The sequence below is a fragment of the Scyliorhinus canicula genome, chromosome 13 (assembly GCF_902713615.1).
Source record: "Scyliorhinus canicula chromosome 13, sScyCan1.1, whole genome shotgun sequence".
In the NCBI taxonomy this organism is placed as follows: domain Eukaryota; kingdom Metazoa; phylum Chordata; class Chondrichthyes; order Carcharhiniformes; family Scyliorhinidae; genus Scyliorhinus; species Scyliorhinus canicula.
In genome coordinates, this window is record NC_052158.1 from 25522130 (window position 1) to 25543266 (window position 21137).

At 44.4% G+C, this 21137-nt stretch overlaps 1 protein-coding gene across 1 annotated transcript in view; it reads left to right on the top strand.

Annotated features, from left to right (window-relative positions):
- Positions 1–21137, top strand: part of LOC119975529 (centromere-associated protein E-like) — a 249117-nt gene that overhangs the window by 172485 nt on the left and 55495 nt on the right. Inside the window, exons 25-27 of the mRNA XM_038815320.1 lie at positions 391–417; positions 2216–2242; positions 13182–13208. Coding sequence (XP_038671248.1) covers positions 391–417; positions 2216–2242; positions 13182–13208 — 81 coding nt within the window. The remainder of the gene's footprint in view (positions 1–390; positions 418–2215; positions 2243–13181; positions 13209–21137) is intronic.

The window sequence follows — 21137 nt, forward strand, 5'->3', positions numbered from 1 at the left end:
TACTGCTATATTTCTGGAACATTTTGGTTACTTGGCTGGGGATAGTGCGTTTTAGACTTGTAATGATAGGTGCAGTATGAAAATGGCTGGCATAAAATTAGTAGAATCGTTCTTCATGTTGTCTGGAAAAGTGTTGCGAGGACGATAATAACAAAGTATTAAGAGGTTAAACGTATTACCACTGATTGTATCGCTCCTGAGTCGGATCGGGTGTCTCGTGTTTTTAGTCAGCGTTATATTATTTTGTAGAATTTCAGAACAGGAACAATTCTGGAAATTTGGTTCCACTAAACATGTCTTGGAAAATTGCTGTCACCTAGTTTTATCTGAACACTCAGCTTCTCATTTCTCCATGCTTTTATGTTGAAAGGTTGTGTTTCTTACTTGCAGAGAGCAGTATGTTTGAAAAACAGACAGGTACGCACATGACAGATCACTGATATAGATGACAAGCGATTCAATGAATTGCATTACATGCATTTACGGCATTATTATTCTGCTATACAATTCCTACAGTGGACACGGAGGCCCACCGCATCTCCGCCGACAGAGCATCACCCGCCCTATTCCCGTAACCCTGCGCATCGGTCATAGTCAGTCCACCAACCATGCACACCTTTGAATTGTGGCAGGGAACCGAAGCCTATGCAGAGAGCTGCAAACTCCATACGGGCAGCCAAGCTGAAGAAGAACCCAGGACTCTGGCGGTGTGAGGCAACAGTACATACCACTGTGAACCGTGTGATCCACGGAAGAATTTAAACAAATATCGTCACTTGCCTTTAATTTAAATTGAACCATTTATAATACACGGCGAATGATTTTTAAAAGAGCAATGTCCGAAATCAAGGCATTAATTTTACGTATTTTGAGGATAAAATAAATGAACGTTAGATGAGGTAATGTCAGTGAAATATTCAAGAACGATGCCAAGTGGATAGAGCAATGGTTAAATACATAACAGTAGTACATTTAGCATAACATAAGTAGAATTTGTTGTCACTGAAACTTTGATCGTGCCTTGATATTCTTCAGACCGTTATGACAGAAATTATGAATTCGAAGATTTTAAAATTCTCTTTGAGCTGTGAAATGTGTTGAGAGCTTGAAATCGGAAATCCTACATTTGGTCTCTGGGTCCTTTGCAAATGAAGGTCTAATACATAACTGAGCATGCAACCTCAGTTTACTACAAGAGACTCTAGATCTACAAGACTGTATTATTTCTGAGGAGAGGAGCTTTGTCTAATAACTGAGTGCCCAGAAAACATCTAGGTCGGAATCGAGGTAACGGAAACTATATCCACAACATTTAACTTTTGCAGTTGAAACCAATACATTCCAAGATTATGATAATATTTTTATACAATATTTTTTCTTCAGCACTTTATGTAAAGGGTGATTAAAAGGAACGGCAAAATTCTTCGTCTTCAGCATCACATCATTTAATAAGGGAGAGGTCAATGAATGGAGTCGCAAGTTTTTCCTTCTGGTATATCAACAGTTTGTTTGTTTGCTTGGTTGTCTGTTTCTTGTCCCGTGTACCGAGGTTCCGTGAAATGTATTTTTCTGTGTGCAGTTCAAACAAGTTATTTGTGCATGAGAGGGAAATAGGTAATAGGGCAACGCACGGTACATAATGTAAATACAGAGACACCGGCATCGGATCAATATATAGGAGTGTAGTATTAATCAGATCAGTTAATAAGAAGGTAGTTTATGAGTCTGGAAACAGCGGGAAAGAAGTTGGTCTTGAATCTGTTAGTACGTGTTTTCAGACATCTGTATCTTCCGCCCGATGCAAGAAGTTGGAAGAGTGACTAAGCCGGATAGGACCAGTCTTTAATTATGCGGCCCGCTTTCACAAGGCAGAAGGACGGGTATCTAGAGTCAATGGATGGGAAGCGAATTCATGTTATGGACAGGGCTTTGTTCACGGCTCTCTGAAGTTTCTTGCCGTCTTGGGCCGAGCAGTTGCCATACTAGGCCGTGATGCAGCCAGATAGGATGCTTTCTATGGTACACCTGTAAATAGAGAAATATCTGGCATTTTCTGCTCTGCTCCGAACTCTAACGCTGGTTAGCAGACAGGTGATAATCCAAATATAATCCTGTAATTCCGTGGAGGAAAATGATTCATAACATTCTCGACAGAATCGCGTCAAAGATGAGTGAAATAGATTGAAAATGTTTTTTCTTGTCTTTTGTATAACAGAACTAGAAAATCGTATAAAAATGTCAGGTTTGTGTCATCACCATTATATGATATATACGCTAGTAATACGTTTGAAGACGAGTAACATGCTTTGATTGCTAATTGCTTTGTCTTTCACTAAAAATGTGCAGCTTCCAGAGGAATGGGAAACATAATGCATTGTGATGTATCGTGAGTTTTCAATAGGCTTCACAATTTTCGGTACATCCACATTCAACGAATTCCTGCAACATGAACATAACCTAGTCTCTTGTGTTCTGTGTTAATTTATTCGTCATTTTGTACTGAAATGGCGGGAGATTCGTTTACCATCCTCCTCAAACTTACAGGCAATGTGTAGACATATTTACAGGGCTGAATTTCCGGGCACTTGTCCAGCCCTCAGGTTCAAATGCGTGTAATGATGCCGATTAGCTGTAAATTGACGATTGGTTTGCGCCCCTCAGCAACATTCAATATTTTTTCTAGAAGCCGTCGGCTAATCAAACGTTTTCCAGCGCCTGCTGTACCGCTGGTACCACGGCCATTATGCGAACTGCAGTCAGTCATGCAGGAAGAAGACGCTGGGAGGAAAATATGGCAGAGGATCCAAGGGAACTGGTCAGGTGTGGGTTTGTACCCGGCTGGGTTAACGACATCGGGAGGACGCTCTTATCGGCTTAACACTGTGATGGTGCTATACCTAGCCTTCATTCACAATTGCCTATTTGAAGGCTTAGAGTGCATCAGTGCTAACGTTACTTGAGTCCCATGGAAATTTCCATTCATTGTCCCGACCGGACATAGCCCAACCCTGTCTTGTCAAGGATTCAACCCTCTGCAAGGTACAGCAAAAATTAGCGGAGAGCTGGTGCCATCAAATGATTAAATGGTTTGTTTCAGTGTTGAATGTTGCGGGAGGTGGAAAGTTATTGATATAAACTGCGCCAATACACCTGAGTCGATAGTTGGATAATAATCCTGTGACCCCCCTGCTGGAAGACATACAAACTGTGGGGAAGAATAGACACCTTTCCAATAGTTTAGACATTGCCTTTATTGAAGGGCAGTAGTTGAAGATAAATAATAACGACATAGAGCTTCTCACTGAGGGAGAGAACACATATTTACAGATAGGAAGTTCGCCCAAAGACATAATAAAGATAAGAACAGAAACTGCACGAAAATCTCGACCGGTGGAGAAACATAGCAAGACAGAAACATAGAAATCCGGAACAGCAGTTGGAGTTTCCTAGCCTCATGCCTGCTTTGCCATTCATTATGATCATTGTTGACGATCCAACTGAATAACCTGTTCCCCCATATCCTTCGATCCCCTCGCCCCAAGAGCTACAGATAACTCCTTCTTGCAAAGATATATGATTGGCCTCAACGGTTTGCTCCAGTAGTTAATTCCAGAGGCTCACCACTCTCCGTAGACGCTAACCTCTCATTTTGGTCAGTCACACAATGACAAAACAACAAAGAACAAAGAAAAGTACAGCACAGGGGCAGGCCCTTCGGCACTCCAATGCGCCGAATATGCGGCATTTCTAAACTAAAATCTTCTACACTTCCAGGGTCCGTATCCCTCTACTCTCATCCTATTAATGTATTTGTCAAGATGCCTCTTAAACGTCGCTATAGTCCCTTCTTCCACCACCTCCTCCAGGCACCCACTACCATCTGTGTAAAAAACCTTCTCGTACATCTCCTCTAAACCTTGCCCCTCGCATATTTAACCACGCCCCCTAGTAATTGACCCCTCTACGCTCGGGAAAAGTCTCTGACTGTCCACTCCGTCTATGCCCCTCATAATTTTATAGACCTCTATGAGGTCGTCCCTCATGCTCCTTCATTCCAGTGAGAACAAACCAAGTTTATTCAACGTCTCCTAATAGCTAATGCCCTCCATACCAGTCAGAATCCTGGGAAATCTCTTCTGCACCCTCCCTAAAGCCTCCACGTCCTTCTCGTAGTGTGGTGACCATAATTGAACACTATACTCCAAGAGTGGCCTGAGTAAGGTTCCCTACAGCTGCAACATGACTTGCCAATTTTTATACCTTATCCCCTGGCCAATGAAGACAATTGTGCTGTGTGCCTTCTTGTCTGCCTTCTCCACCTGTGTTGTCCCTTTCAGTAACCTGTGGACCTGTACACCTCAATCTCTCTGACTGTCAATACTCTGAAACATCCTTCCTGCATCCACACTCTCTAGTCCTGTCAGCATTTTCTAGAGATCTCCCACTTATCGTTCTAGACTCGAGGAAATACTAACTGAGTATATCTCTCCTCATGCATTAGTCCCACCCACCCAGTTATCAGTCTGTTAAGCATTTGCCGCACTTACTCTATCACAATAACAATCGTACACAGATGACGAGACCAAACCTGTACACAATATTCCAGATGTGGCCTCACAAAGCCCCTGTATAATTACAGCAAGATAATCATGCACCTGTACTCGAACACTCTCGCTATGACATACCATTTTCATTCTTTACTGGCTGCCGCATCTGCATGCCTACTTTCAGCGACTGGTACACCCAGGTAACGTCACACATTCCCTTCCCTTAATCTCTAGGCATTCAGGAAATAATATGTCAGTGTTTTTAGATTTTACCTGTATCCACATAATACTGATCTGTAATGTATTTGCCGGCAAACCTAACTTGTAAAATTCACATTAAAGCATCTTTGCATCCTCCTTATAGCTCATCCGACCACCCAGCGTTGTACCATCTGCAAATGTGGATATATTACATTTATTTATTTGTCTAAATCATTAGTATATATTGTGAATAGGTGGCCTCCCAATGTTAACCGACTAGTCCCTGCGTGTCGTTTAGGAAAAATAAACATTTATTAATGCTCTTTGTTTCGTGTTTGCCAACCAGTTTTCTGTCCATTTCAATACACGAGCCCCAACCCCACATGCTTAATTTTACAATCTACTGTCTTGTGCCTTCACTCAATTGAGATTGAAAGCCGACACAGTCATCCTCCAAGAGATGCACCTGTGGGAGATGGACCGTCTTTGTGGGCTGGGTAGACAGAACTGCAATTTTTGTTACGGGACGGGGGGCTAGGGGCTACATATCCTGAGCAGCAAGAGAATGGTGTTTGACACGACAAGGATATTTACGGACTCAAGTGAATTTAACGTCATGATCAGCTTCCTGGTCGGGGCATCAGTGGTCCTCGTAAATGTGTACGCTCCCAACAGGGATGACACGGATTTCATGAATTAGACCTTGGCGGACATTCCCAACATGGACCCACACCGGTTGATCATGGGAATGTTACGGTCTACAGGACCTAGTAATGGACCGATCAAACCCCTGAACGGGGAAAAAGAAAAGCATGGCTTGGGAATTGAGAGCATTCATGGACCAATTGGGGCTGTTGGCCCATGGCTGTTCCTACACCTCCGTCAGAAGGAATTCTGATTCTTTCACCCATATTAGCTACATTTCAATGGGGAAATCGGTGCTTCCTGAAATAGAAAGAGCAGGATACTCCGCGGCAGCTATCTCCAAACATGCTCCACATTACATGGACGTAACGTTGGACATAGGTCATGCCCAACCCTTTGAATGGAGATTGGACACTGACCTCCTAGCCAACAATGTCTTCTGCCAGAAAACAACACAGGCCATAGGCGAATACATCACTAACATCCAGAACGGGGAAGTCTCATCTTCAAAGTTCTGGGAGGCACTAAAGGCGGAGATTAGGGGAGAGATTGTTTCCTCCAAGGCTCGTGGAAATAGGGAAGAAAAGGCAGCCAGGCAATAACTAATCCACTCTCTCCTCGGGGTCAACAAAAAACACTGCTACCCCGAGCTTCTGGCGGAGAGGAAACGTCTACAAATGTACTTTAACCAGCTATCCATCATAAGCGGTGTGCCAACTCCACCAGCCACGACGGACCTTTAATGAGCACAGAGCGCAGGCTAGTCGCCTGTTGGCACACCAGCTGTGAAAGCAGGCAGTTCTGGGGGAGATAGGACAGGTGAAAGTTAGCAAAGGTGGACTGGTAACCTAACCACAAAAGGTCAACCAAACATTTGAGGCGTTCTACTGGACACTTATGAGCCCCCGTTCGATTGGACACTTAGGAGCCCCCTGATGGGGCCTCGGGGATAAAACAGTTCCTTGGCGGACTGGACATTTCTGTCCAGGCGGACAATATACAGAGGGGGGTCGGAAGCACCAGCAGAACTGGAAGAGTTCATGGACAGCATCAGCTCCATGCAGGTAGTGAAAGAGTCGTGACCCGATGGGTTCGCAGCTCACATCGGCAAAATATTCGTACCAGCCCTGGACCCGCACCCATGGGAGGTGTTGGCAGATTCGTTAGTGGGGGACACCCTGTCTCCAACAGAAACGCGGGCCACTATATCAGTGACACACAAGAAAGACAAAGACCCGACGAATTATCGATCATACGAACACATTTGGCTGCTCAATATAGATGCGAAAATATACGGGAAATCCCTGACCAAGAGACTGAAAATATGTGTACCACAGGTGTTTGCAGAGGACCAGATGAGCTTTATCACGGGTATACAACTAACTGCGAAGGTCAGACAGATACTGAATGTGATACTGACCCTATCCTGGGAGGGAACACCATGGGTGATCATCTCCATGCACGTAGAAAAGGCTTTTGACAGACCCAATGCTGCATCTGTTCAATGGGCCAATTTCCATCCAGATGCCTCGTTATTTCTTCCTTGATGATAGATTCCAGCATTTTTCTAATTACCGAATTTAAGCCCGCTGGCCTATAATTACCCGCTTCATGCCTACCTCCTTTTTTAAACAATGGTGTCACGCATGCTAATTTCCAATCCGCCGGGACCACCCCAGAGTTAATGAATTTTGGTGAATTATCACTCCTGCATTTGTAATTTCCCTAGCCATCTCTTTTAGCACTCTGGGATGCATTCCATCAGGGCCAGGAGACTTATCTACCTTTAGCCCCATTAGCTTGCCCATCACTACTTCCTGAGTAATCATAATCACCTCAATGTCCTCACCTGTCATTGCCTCATTTCCATCAGTCACTGGCATGTTATTTGTGTATTCCACTGTGAAGACCGACCCAAAAAGCCTGTTCAATTCCTCAGCCATTTCCTCATCTCCCATTATCAAATCTCCCTTCTCATCCTCGAAAGGACCAATATTTACCAAGCCACACTTTTTTGTTTCATATATTCGGAGAAACCTTTACTATCTGTTTTTATATTCTGATAATCTCATAATCTATCTTACTCTTCTTGAAAGCTTTTATTGCCCTCTTAAGATTCCCCAGTCCGTTAGTCTCCCACTAAACTTTGCCACTCTGTATGCTTTTTCCTTCAATGTGACAATCTCCCTTATTTCCTTCGATATCCACGGTCGATACTCCGCCTTTGTACCGTCCTTCCTTTTTGGTTGTTTTAACCTTTGCTGAGCACTGTGAAAAATCTCTTGGAAGGTTCTCCGCTGTTCCTCAACTGTTTCACCATAAATTTTTGCTCACAGTCTACTCTTCTCTCATCCCATTGTAATCTCCTTTGTTTCAGCACAAAACTCTAGTGTTTGATTTTACTTTCTCACCCTCCATCTGTATTTTAAATTGTACCATATTATGATCGCTCCTTCCGAGAGGATCCGTAACTATGAGATCATTAATCAGTCCTTTCTCATTACACAGGGCCAGATCTCGGACCGCTTGTTCCCCCGTGGGTTCCATTACAGACTGTTCTCGGAAACTATCGCGGATACATTCTGTAAACTCCTCCTCAAGGCTGCCTTGAGCGAACTGGATAAAGCAGATTAAAATCCCCCATTATAACTGCTGTACCATTTCTACATGCATCAGTTATTTCTTTGTTTATTGCCTACCCCACCATTATGTTGCTATTTGCTGCCTATAGACGACTCCTATCTGTGACCTTTTCGCCTTACTATTCCTGATTTCCACCCAAATAGATTCAACCTTAACCTCCATAGCACCAATGTCAACCATTGCTATTGCCCGGATGTCATCCTTAAATAACATTGCTACACCACCTCCTTTACCATCCACTCTGCCTTCCGAATAGATTCATACCCTTGCATATTTCACTCCCAGTCGTGACCATCCTTCTTTAAAATATTTCTTTATTCTTCTCCTTTTTCGCATTTTCTCCAAATTTACACCCACCAACAATAAACAATAATCAGTAACAAATATGTCAATCCCTATATAAATAACAACGCTCCCATCCTCCCACCAACCCACATTCGCCCACATGTTCACGTAAACAACTGACAAAAAGGAATCAGGAATACCCATGACCTCCATTAACACCCATCGACCCCATCCCCCAGCCCTCCCACCCACCACGCTAACTGATGTTCGATGTTATCCAGTTCTTGAAAGTGCTAATGAATAATGCCCATTAATTGTAGAACCCGTCTGTCCTTCCTCTCAGTTCAAACTTTACCTTCTCAAGAGTCAAGAATTCCAACAGATTCCGCCGCCACCCCTGGGCACAGGGTGGAGAGGCTGCTCTCCACCCCATCAGGTCCGTCTTTGGGCGATCAAATTGGTGAAAGCTACAACATCTGCTTCCAACCTGGCGGATCCGACACCCCAAATATCGCCCCAGTCCAGTTTGACATGCACCACTTGAGAAATTGCTCTAAAAACCTCCTTCCAGAAATCCTCTAGCTTTGCACAGGACCAAAACATATGAATGTGATTAGCCCCCACCCCGTATCGTTCACACACTTCTTCAACTCCTTCAAAGAATCAGCTCATCCTCGCCCTCGTAAGGTGTGCTCTGTATACCACCTTCAGCTCTATCAGCCGCAACCTCGCGCACGAGATGGAGGCATTTACTCTCCGGAGCACCACATACCAAAACCCCTCCTCCATATCCTCTCCCACTCTTCCTCCCACTTTGCTTTGATCCCTTCCAGTTCTGCCTTCTACTCTTTCAAAATAGCTCCGTAGACCGCTGACACTACCCTCTTCTCCAGTCCCCCTGTCGTCAGCATCTCCTCCAGCAATGTGGAGGCCGGCTCCTCCAGGAAGTTCTGTATCTAATTTTTGGTAAAATCTCGAACCTGCATGCATCTAAACATTTCCCCCTGCTCCAGCCCATACTTCGCTTCCAGCTCCTTCAGTCCTGCAAAACGACCCCTGATCAACAAATCTTTTAGAATCTTAATCCACTTCTCCTCCCATTTCTTAAAATTTCCATGCCACCTCCCTGGCACAAATCTGTGGTTCCTTCGAATCGGAATTTCCCTTGAACCTGCCCCCAACCCGAGGATTGAGCGAAACTGCCTCCAAATTCTCAATGAAGCTATAATTACCGGATTCCTTAAGTACTTTCCCGGGGCTTTCGGGAGCGGCGCTGTTGCTAGTGGTTTCAATCCTGACCCTCTGCACAAACTCTCCTCCATTATGACCCACTGAGAATCAACCCCTCTTACCCACTCCGCACCTTCTCCACATCGCTGCCCTGTAGTAATACATCAGGTTTGGAAGACCCAACCTCCCTGCCTGCCTTCCCCGCTGTAGTAGCACCTTTCTAACTCGGGGTACCTTCCCTTCCCATATGAATGACGTAATCCTTCCCTCAACCTCTCTGAAAAAAGCCTGCGGCAGGAAAATCGCCAGCATTGAAAAATAAACAGAAATCGTGTCAACACGTTCATTTTAACCGCTTGTACCCGACCCGCCACTGACAGAGGGAGACAGTCCCATCTTGCCAGATCAGCTTTCACTCTCCCCACCAAACTAGAAATGTTGTACCTGCGGAGCAACCCCCCCCCCCCCCCCCCCCCCCCCCCCCCACCGACTCCCGGGAAACCTGCACGCCGAAGTAACTAAAGTGAGTGCCGTGACCATCCTTTTGCCATGTTTCAGTAATGGCCACTAAATCATAGTCATTCACGATGATTTGCGCCATCAACACATTTACCTTATTCTGAATAGTACGAGCATTCAGGTAAAGTACACTTATGTTGGCTTTTATACCTCTGTTTTGAATCTTAATACCTTGATGAGTAACCTTTCCGAAGTTAGTTTTCCTCTTCACGTTTCTCCTCATTTTCCTTGTCGTTGAACCCATATCTTCATGTAACAACCTGCCGCGTCACTTTCCATTTATGTTTTTACTTCCTGTTTTATTCCTTTTAGTATTACTTGGCCTATTCACTGAGCTCCCCTCAGTCACTGCACCTTGTACTGTCGCGCTTTTTGATTTTTGGCTATGGCTTCTCTGCCTTGCACTTTCCCCATTACTGCCTTTTGTTTCTTCCCTTCCGACTTCCGGCATCATTTTCCATCCCCCTGCCACATTAATTTAAACACACCCCAAGCGCTCTAAAAAAATAGCCCCCCCAGGATATCAGTTCCAGTCCTGCCCAGGTGTAACCCGTCCAGTTTGTACAGTTCCGACGTCCCCCAGAACCGGTCCCTCTGCCCCAGGAATCTGAAACCCTCCTCCTAACACCATTCCTTCAGCCACATATTCATCCTATCTATCCTGTTATTTGTACTCTGACTAGCACGTGGTGCCGGTAGTAATCCTGAGATCACTACCTTCGAGATCCGATTTCTTAACTTCCATCCTAGCTCCCTGTATTCTGCTTTTCGGACCTCATCCCTTTTTTTTTACCTATGTCGTTGCTACCGATGTGTACCACGACCACTGGCTGTTCACCCTCCCCCTCCAGAATGTCCTGCACCCGCTCTGAGACATCCTATACCCTAGCACCAGGGAGGCAACACACCACCCTGGAGTCTCGTTTGCGGCCACAGATACGCCTGTCCATTCCCCTTAAAATTGAATTCCCTATAACTATTACACTGTCAGACTTGTCACCGCTCCTCTATGCAGCAGAACCAAACGTGGGTCTGCCTGTCAAACTAGCCCAAAGTATATTTCTCTATCCGGGGATCCAGATATCCCGCGACTGGACATGGATCCACAAAAGTAATCTGAGCAGTCTGGCGGAGGAAGTTAAATATGCCCTCCAGAGATGGGATTCACTTCCGCTTTCTCTGGCGTGAAGGGTGCAGACGATCATGATAGCCATACTGCCAACGTTCCTGTTCCTGTTAATATCCATACCGATATTCAAACCCAAGGCCTTGTTTCAAGAATAGACGAAATGATGATGCCATGTGTGTGGGTGGGGGAGGGGGCAAATCCAAGAATCCCAAGATTACACTGCAGCAAAGAAACATGGGTGGCCTGCCGCTTCTTAATTTGTAATGCTGTCACTGGAGAGCCACAGCCGATTGAGTGAGGGGATGGGTCAGGGAACTCGTGCACGGCATGGGTCAGGCTGGAGGAGTCCCTGCCAGGGAATTACCCTCCGAACCCTCGCCACTGCAGCACTCCCATCCCCACCGGCAAGATGCACGTTCAGCAAAGGGGTGGTACCAACATTGGAAACATGGAATCAAATGAGACAACACTTCAGCTGAACAGAGATTTCCACCATGGCCCTCATCTGCAATAGTCATAAATTCCCGCCAGCCATGCCAGACGCCACTTTTAAGAAGTGGAGACCGAACAGAGGGACGCGAGATGTCAGGGAGTGTTACATAGGGAACAGACTTGCAGCCCGAGGCGAACTAACGGAAGGACTGGAAGTACCGAACGCACAGGTGCTACGACACGTCTAATTCAAAAACGTTCGCCCCAAGGTGACGACGTGGAGCCGATAGCCCCCAGAGACACGTTACTGGAGGAACTCCAGGACATGGGCAGGAGGGAGAAGGGGAACTGTGGGGACATGTACTGACGACTTTTAGAAACGGCAAGGACACCATTAGAATGGGCAAGAAAGAAATGGAAGGATGACCTTGGGTGGGAAGTAGAGTATGGAATCTGGAGTGATGCACTAAATAGGACCAACTCTACCTCCTCCTGCGCAAGGCCAAGCCTCATGCAGTTTAAATTGGTATGCACACCGCACCTAACCAGAACCTTATGAACAGGTTCTTCCCGAAGGTGGAGGATAATTGTGACCGGTGCCAGTGAGGCTGACCATCCACACCAACATGCTTTGAACGTGTCCCAGAACTATCGGGTTCTGAACAGTCTTCTTCGAGATGATGTCGTAGATTACGGTAGCACGGCAGCACGGTAGCATGGTGGTTAGCATAAATGCTTCACAGCTCCAGGGTCCCATGTTCGGTTACCGGCTGGGTCACTGTCTGTGCGGAGTCTGCACGTCCTCCCCGTGTGTGCGTGGGTTTTCTCCGGGTGCTCCAGTTTCCTCCCACAGTCCAAAGATGTGCGGGATAGGTGGATTGGCCATGCTAAATTGCCCGTAGTGTCCTAAAAAGTAAGGGGGGGGGGTTGTTGGGTTACGGGTATAGGGTGGATATGTGGGTTTGAGTAGGATGATCATTGCTCGGCACAACATCGAGGGCCGAAGGGCCTGTTCTGTGCTGTACTGTTCTATGTTCTATGTTCTATTATACTGGTGAGGGTGGAGCCTTTACCGAGCGTTGCAGTCTTCGGTCAGTCGGACCAGCTAGAAATACATATCAGAAAAAGGACCGATGCCGTTCCTTTTGCTTCCTCAATCGGACACCACAGATCCTGCTCGGTTGCGATGATCAGCATCACCTGTAAAAAAAAAAAAGGTTAGATGGGGTAGAAAAGGTGAGGTTAAACTGTAAAAAATGGAAAAAACTAATCAAAATATTTTTTTAATGCAGAAAACAAAGCCTTCAGTCTTGTCTTTTAAGCATTGTTTGTCCCGTTCGCTGACGCCCTGTTTGGTTCTGGCCCTTGATTACTCTGCCTATCACTTTTGTTATTCCCATTTCTGTTTTTTGTTCTTGTCGTTTGTTCCCTCCTCCGGCATTTGCATAGGATCTCATCCGTTTTTTCTTAGTTGTTTTTGACAGATTGAAAAGAAAATATTTCTGTCTGGCCCTTACTTTAGATTGAAATTAATGCCTTTGTTTTTTCAGAAAAAAAGATCGAAATAAAAGACAAAGGTAACGTCCCTTATCTGAAAAGCTGCAAATGAATGTTCACGATATGTAATTTAGGTTGGGATCAATTCCCGCTGACTATTTGTGTGGGTTCCAATTGCTTGTCTGAAACGACGGGAAAGATGATGCGTTATTTTGTAAGAAGTGGTGCTTCAAACGGAGAAAAGTAGAAAATTATGGTGAGTCTGGCATCATGGGAATAATGGACTGTTCACCTTAAACTGGGCAAATCCCTGAGTCGTTGAAATGGCAGAAGGTGTGAAAGGGAATCAAAAAGGAATTTTACTGAAATAGAAATAGACAACAAAAATGCACTTGTCACAAAGGTAGCGCTGGAGAGCTGAGAGAGAAGATATAAGGTGAAACTGATAAACGTACACAAATGCAAACAGAAGTATGCACCGATCTTGGCGAAATTAAAGTATACAAAATAGCAATGCGTGGCAATACGATGTAACGGAACTTGCATGGGAGATGAACATCAACCAGAAGATATTTTACGATCACATTAGAAAAATAAATATTCCTTGACGGTTGGAGGGCAGTTAATTAGGATACAACGGCATTTTGCGTCATTGCTCTGCGACAGCAGTTGCAGAAAGTTACATGTTGGGCAGGCAAGGGGAATAAATATTTAATCGACAACAGGGAGACAAAAAATAAATCAAACAAGACAACAGTAATGGAGAAAATAATGGCTCTAAGGAGTGACAGATCCTCAAAACCATATAATTCCGGACACACGGTGGCGCAGTGAGTAGCCTCACGGCGCTGAGGTCCCAGGTTCGATCCCGGAACTGGGTCACTGTCTGCGCGGAGTTTGCAAATTCTGCCCATGATTGCGTGTATTTCACCCGCATAACACAAAAATGAGCAGGGTAGATGGATTGGCCACAATAAACTACCCCTTAATTGGAAAGAATGAATTGGGTAACCTAAATTTAAAAAAAACATATAAATCCCACTGTGTGTTTGAGAAGAAAAAGGTATGAACATTATGGATACCCCAGCAGGAATCTTCCAAAGTTATTTCGGTTGGCAATTAACTGGGAATTTATGAAAATTCTCAAGGGCATTTAGGGTTGGGCAATTAATTAGGATACAACGGCATTTTGCATAATTGCTCTGCGATAGCAGTTGCAGAAAGTTACATGCTGGGCAGGCAAGGGGAATAAATATTTAATCGAGAACAGGGAGACAAAAAATAAATCAAACAAGACAACAGTAATGGAGAAAATAATGGCTCTAAGGAGTGACAGATCCTCAAAACCATATAATTCCGGACACACGGTGGCGCAGTGAGTAGCCCACATCCCGTAAAAAATAATTTTACAAATTGGAAACTACTTAAAATCTGGAGGCCCGGAGAAATAGATCTTTGTAATATTAAGAAGTCTTCCAGAAATTAGCCTATTTATGAAAGCTAACAAGAAGAAACCCGCCAAACATAAATTGGCGAAAATACCATTGATACGCCGCCGAATGAGAGCGTCGATAATTAAGGATAGAGTGATATTCCACCTGGACAAATTTTAAATGCTGAGCGAGAGCCAGCAAATGTGTAACTGAAACGTGGAATTGACAATCTTATTAAGTATTTTAAGACTTGATTGGTGAACCGGAATTTTAGCTGAATTTGAAATTCTGGATTCCCAGAAGGAATTTGAGAAAATCACTCAAATGAAATTGTGGGAGAGAGTTTACGTCCTGCAAGTAAAGGGAAATGTTTGACTTGTTACCGAAATTGGGTCAGAAGGAGACAAAGAGCAGCATTAATGGAGAGGAACAATTCCCTGAAACCATTAATGAATTTTATGATGCCGCGCAAAACCATGCACACAACTCTTTTCAGCATTCGAAGGTGTGCAAGATTATGAGAGGCATGGATAGTGTGGATGGGCAGGCACTCTTTCCCAGGGTGTCGGGGTCAGTCACTATTGGGCATAGGTTTAAGCTCCGTGGGGCAATGTTTAGAGGAGATGTGCGAGGCGGTTTTTTTAACGCAGAGACTAGTGAGTGCCTGGTACGCGGTGCCAGGGGAGATTGTGAAAGCAGATACATTAAATGCATTCAAAAGGCATTTCGGAAAATACGTTGTTAGGATGGGTATAGAAGGATATGGCACTAGAAACTGCTGAGGGTTTTGGCCAAGGTTGGTATTATGACCGGTGCAACTTTGGAGAGCTGGAAGACCTGTTCCTGTGATGTACTGTTCTTTATTATTTGTTCTTTAAAGAGGGCTGGTTTTTGAACTAGTGTCGTGTAAAATTCAAAAAGGCATGGTTTAGTAAAGATATGTCAAACGGATTTTAGTGTAGGTTAATATCGACCAAAATGGTGAGGATGTTGAAAAGGAACTGTCACGGCCATGTGCGCACTGCAGGGACTCGCTAAAGCTGCTTAGTCAGCACCTTCCAAACCCACGGCCACTGCCGTTGAAAGAGGCAGAAGGAAAAGGGCAGCAGATACATGGGATCACCATCACCTGTAAGTTTGCCTCCAATTCATGAGCCATTCTGACTTGGAAAAATATCGTTCGGTCAAAGTTCCGGAACTCGCTCGCGAATTGTACAATGGGTGTTCCTATTCCACGTGGACTGCAGCGGCTTCAGGGAGCCTTTCACCACCATCTTCCAAGGGGATTTAGGGATGGGTATTTCGGGACACACACATCCCGTAAAACTTAGTTTAAAAATCTGGAGACTATGAAAGGTATGGAGGCCTGGAGAAATAGATCTATGTAATGTTGAGAAGACTTCCAGAAAACAATTAACAAGAGAATTGATTGTTGACGTTTATATCCAGAGAAATGTCATTAAACTGAGTTGAAGCTAGGCTTCATCTATACGAAGGTATGCCTAGACAACACTACAAGATTAAGGCAGATTTAAATGCCATACTCTTTACCGGGTAAGGACAGAAGGTTTGTTTTTAGTTAGGGCATAATGATGTGCACAGGCTTGGAGGGCAAATGGCCTATTATGGGCTGTAATTTGCTTTGCCCTTTGTCTACCTTCGGAAAGATTTATTGTCTTTGAGTGGCGTGCCGTTTCTTTATTAGAGGTGTGTCTGTATTCCAGTCGTTAAGCTTGGAAGACGGAATAAACACACTAGGATAATATTCCTTAAAATTTGTATTTCATGTCGTCATTTGTTTGAAGTTTTCAATTAGATTTCGTGGATTGGATGAAGCCATTTCATCTCGTTCTGGAGTTAATGACTGGTGAACATAATATAAATGTTAGAGTCAGATTGTCCAAGAGTGAAATTAAGAAACATTTCTTCACAGAAAAGTGCTGGCAGCAGTTTGTTACACTTTCCAAAATCTAATTGATTACGGTTTTTGACAAAGAATGTGGGGGAAAGGAGGAAATCCGATGTTTTCTCATGATTTTACCGAATAGTGAAACCGGTCATGTGCATCAAGCACGTTGAATCCATCGATTTACATGGCGCTTGATGCACTGCTAAAAGTAAGCTGAGTGAATGTTCTGTCAAACTGACAATAATCACATCTTCGGTTGGATACATGGGCTCAAAATGTAGCCCCACCTCAACAGAACCAAACTGCTATTTCTTTCCTTCAGTTTATGCACGCTGCAAAGTAATGGCCACCAGAAATTTGAATGTTAATTTGGAAGGCTTGAAGGTCTTCCGGGTGCTTTATTTCTGAGGTGCACAAACTTGTTACACAGCAACACATATTGTTTTGAAAATTAATTTGCTATTGCTGTGCATTTTGTCCCGATACTCGATCAAAAGGAATGTTGACGGTAGCAAAGCTGGTCCTGCGTCGCAATTATTGAATCAATTGAAGAGCGAGCGTCCTGTTCGATGAAAATTCGCTAAGCAGCAAATTTAAATATCGCACAATTAGTGGTGTATTGCATCGTTAATTAATGTACCATCACGGTTCCGAAAATTAATTTTTCTGGAACGAATAGTACTGACTCATTCCGTTTACTGGTCAAGAAAGATCCATCAATGAATCACAATTCTACGACGTGTAAATAATTGCAACCCGTCACATCAATTACGGGCCTGCATCTATCGCTAATGATAGATTAATTAACCGGGAAAATCGACGTCAAATCCATTACTGAAGTTCTCCGTCGCAGAGGGTTATATTTGGTTCCAACATTCCGCCGATTATAGTACCAGTTTGGAATCGATTTATAGAGAATCAACATGAGTAGACCCAGGTGAATTAAAAATATTCTTGACCAACATGATTGCTTCTGGTTTAATCTGCATTTCATGAATATTTTCTTGATTACACCGTGATCTGAAAACGTGTCAATATGTTCGGTTTTTTCATTTAGAACAGATTTTTAAGCGAGTCATGCATACAACGCCTGGTTAGTATTTATCTGGAGGTCAATCGATATGGCAGGAGGGCTGCAAACTCTGAGCCAGAAGCTCCAGGTTCCAGGCTGCCTTCAGGACATGATGGCCACAGAAAGTACGATCATAACGCTCAACTTTAACAAATTGTAAAACACTTAAAGCGGCTGTCCAGTTTTGCTTTATGTGGAATGGCAGCCCTGAAAATATAGCCTCTGAGGAACAAACATAACCACAGGCGGTGTCCGCCTAATACGTCACGGGAAGCAGGAAAAGACACAAGTAGGTACTGATCTTCAATAAACTGGATATCGGTCCGCTTTGTAAGAATTATCTATATGCCACGTAGTGCTAGGTACTTGGACGTGGCAGAGCTTGTAAAGAGCATCTAGGAGGGCTTCTAAAAACAATATATAGGTTGTCCAAGTAAGGAAGAGGCTCTACTGCACCTCGTATTGGTGGATGAGCCCGGCCAGGTTTCAGTCGGGGAGCATGTCGGGAACAGTGACCACAATTCAGTCAATTTTAAAGAGCTAGTGGACAAGGATAAGAGTGGCCCTCGGGAGAATGTGCTAAATTGGGGGAAGGCTAATTAGAACAATATTAGGCAGGAACTGCAGAACCTAGATAGAGGGCGGATGTTTGAGGGTAACTCAACATCTGACATGTGGGATGTTTTCAAATGGCAGTTAAAAGTAATTCAGGACCGGCATGTTCCAGTGCGGAAGAAGGATAAATACGGCAAATTTCTGGAAACTTCGATAACGAGAGATATTGGAGGCCTCGTAAAAAATAAAAAAAGAGGCATTTCTCAGGGCCAGAAGGCTGGGAACAGACGAAGCCTGCGTGGAATATAAAGAAAGTAGGAAGGAATTTAAGGAAGGGCTCAGGAGGGCTAAAAGGGGTCACGGGAAGTCATTGGCAAATAGGGTTAATGCAAAAAATACCGAGGGTTAATGAAAATCCCGAGACGTTTTACACGAACATAAAAATCAAGAGGATAGCCAGGGAAAGGGTTGGCCCACTGAAGGGCAGGTGAGGGATTCTATGTGTGGAGCCAAAGGAAATGGTCAAGCGACTAAATGAATACTTTGCATAATTATTCACCAAAGAGAAGGAATTGGTGGGTGCTGAGTGTGGAGAAGGATGTGTAGATAGCCAGTCACGTTGAGATCCAAAAAGACGAGGTGTTGGCCGTCTTGAAAAATATTAAGGTAGATAAGTCCCCAGGGACTAATGGGATCTACCCCAGAATGCTGAAGGAGGCTAGAGATGAAATTGCTGAGGCCTTGACGGAAATACTTGAATCCTCACTGTATTCAGTGGATGTCCTGGAGGACTGGATAATAGCCAATGTCGTTCCTTTGTTTAAGCAGGGTAGCAAGGACACTCCAGGGAACTAAAGGCCGGTGAGCCTTACGTCAGTGGTACGGAAATTACTGGAGGAAATTCTTCGAGACAGGATCTACTCCCAATAGAAAGCAAATGGACGTATGAGCAAGAGGCAGCACAGTTATGTGAAGGGGACGTCGTGCCTCACTAACTTGACAGTTTTTCGAGGCGGTCACAAGGATTATTGATGCAGGTAGGGTAATGGATGCTGTCTATATGGACATCAGTAAGGCCTTTGACAAGGTCCGTCATGGCAGACTGGTGCCTACAAAAGGTGAAGTCACACGGGATCAGGGGTGAGCAGGCAAGATGGATAGAGAACTGGCTAGGTCATAGAAGGCAGACAGTAGCAATGGAAGGGTGCATTTCTGATTGGAGGACTGTGACTAGTGGTATCCCGCAGGGATCAGTGCTAGGACCTTTGCAGTTCTTAGTATATATAAATGATTTCGAGGAAAATGTAACTGGTCTCATTTGTAAGTTTTCAGACGACACAACGGTTGCTGGAATTTCGAATAGCGATGAGGACTGTCAGAGGATACAGCAGGATTTAGATCGTTTGCAGACTTGGGTGGAGAGATGGCAGATGGAGTTTATTCCGACAAATGGTAGGTAATGCATTTTGGATGGTGTAATGCAGATGGGAGTATACAGTGAATGGTAGAAGACGCATGAGGATTGAGAGTCAGAGAGATCTAGGTGTACCGGTCCACAGGTCACTGAAAAGGGCAGCACAGGTGGAGAAGGCATACTGCATGTTTGCCTTCATTGGCCAGGGCATTGAGTATATATATTGGCAAGTCATGTTGCACCTGTATTGAACCTTATTTAGGCCACACTTCGAGTATAGTGTTCAATTCTGGTGGTCACACTACCAGAAGCACGTAGAGGCTTGGGAGAGGGTGCAGATAAGATTCGCCAGGATTTTGCCAGTTATGGAGGGCATTAGCTATGAGAACAGGTTGAATAAACTTGCTTTTTTTCTCACTGAACGCCGGAGGTTGAGGGCCCACCTGATAGAGGTCTACAAAATTATGACAGGCATAGACAGTGGATAGTCAGAGACTTTTTTCCAGGGTACAGGGGTCAATTACTAGGGGGCATAGATTTAAGCTGCGACGGGCAAGGTTTATGAATGTATGAAGCAAGTTTTTTACACAGAGGATAGTGGGTGCCTGGAACGCACTGCCGGAGGAGGTGGTGCAAGCAGGGGCTATTGTGATTTTTGAGGGGCATCTTGACACATACATGAATAGGATGGGAATAGAGGGATAAGGGCCCCGGAAGTGTAGACGATTTTAGTTTATATGGGAAGCATAGTCGGCGCAGGCTTGGGGGGCCGAAGGGCCTGTTCCTGTGCTGTACGTGTCTTGCTCTTTGTTCTTTGTAGGGTCAATAACGCTCATTTTGAGCAATTATCGACTCTAACGGGCAGCACGGCAACATAGTGGATAGCACAATTGCCTCACAGCTCCTGGGTCCCAGGTTCGATTCCCGGCTTGGGTCACTGTCTGTGCGGAGTCTGCATGTACTCCCTGTGTATGCGTGGGTTTCTCTGGTGCTCCGGTTTCCTCCCACAATCCAAAGATGTCCAGGTTATGTGCATTGGCCACTTACTGTTCTAAATTGCCCTTAGTGTTGGGTTTGGTTACTGGGTTATGGGGATAGGGTGGAGGTGTGGGCTTGGGTAGGTGCAGACACGATGGTCCGAAGGGCCTCCTTCTACACTGTAAATTCTATGAAATCTAAGAAATTCCACTGGTATCTTTTTATTGCCGTCTTTCTAGGGTGCTGCAGTTGTTATTTTTATCTTCAAACTTGGGTTAAATGTCACCAGTTTTTGGAACCAAATGCCGACGAACTGGTCACGACAATAATAAACATATTACTCAGAATTACAGGAACAGTATTAATATTGAAATAAAACGTGGCCTGCATGTTTCAATCTCTATTATTACTAAAGCAATGCGTCTGTCTCTTCATCTTCAATTATAAGAAGCTCAGTATAGATCCTCAATTACAAGACGCCGGTGACAAGCTCGGGGATGGATAATTTCAAGAACTGACACCATAGTTCTTACATTGAAATACGGATTAAATTGTGTGGATTTTTGAGATGTAATGGTAATGATTACGCGCGTAGTCAAAAGTCGTATGATTACATCGGAATGATTTTTTCATGTTGATTATTTGACA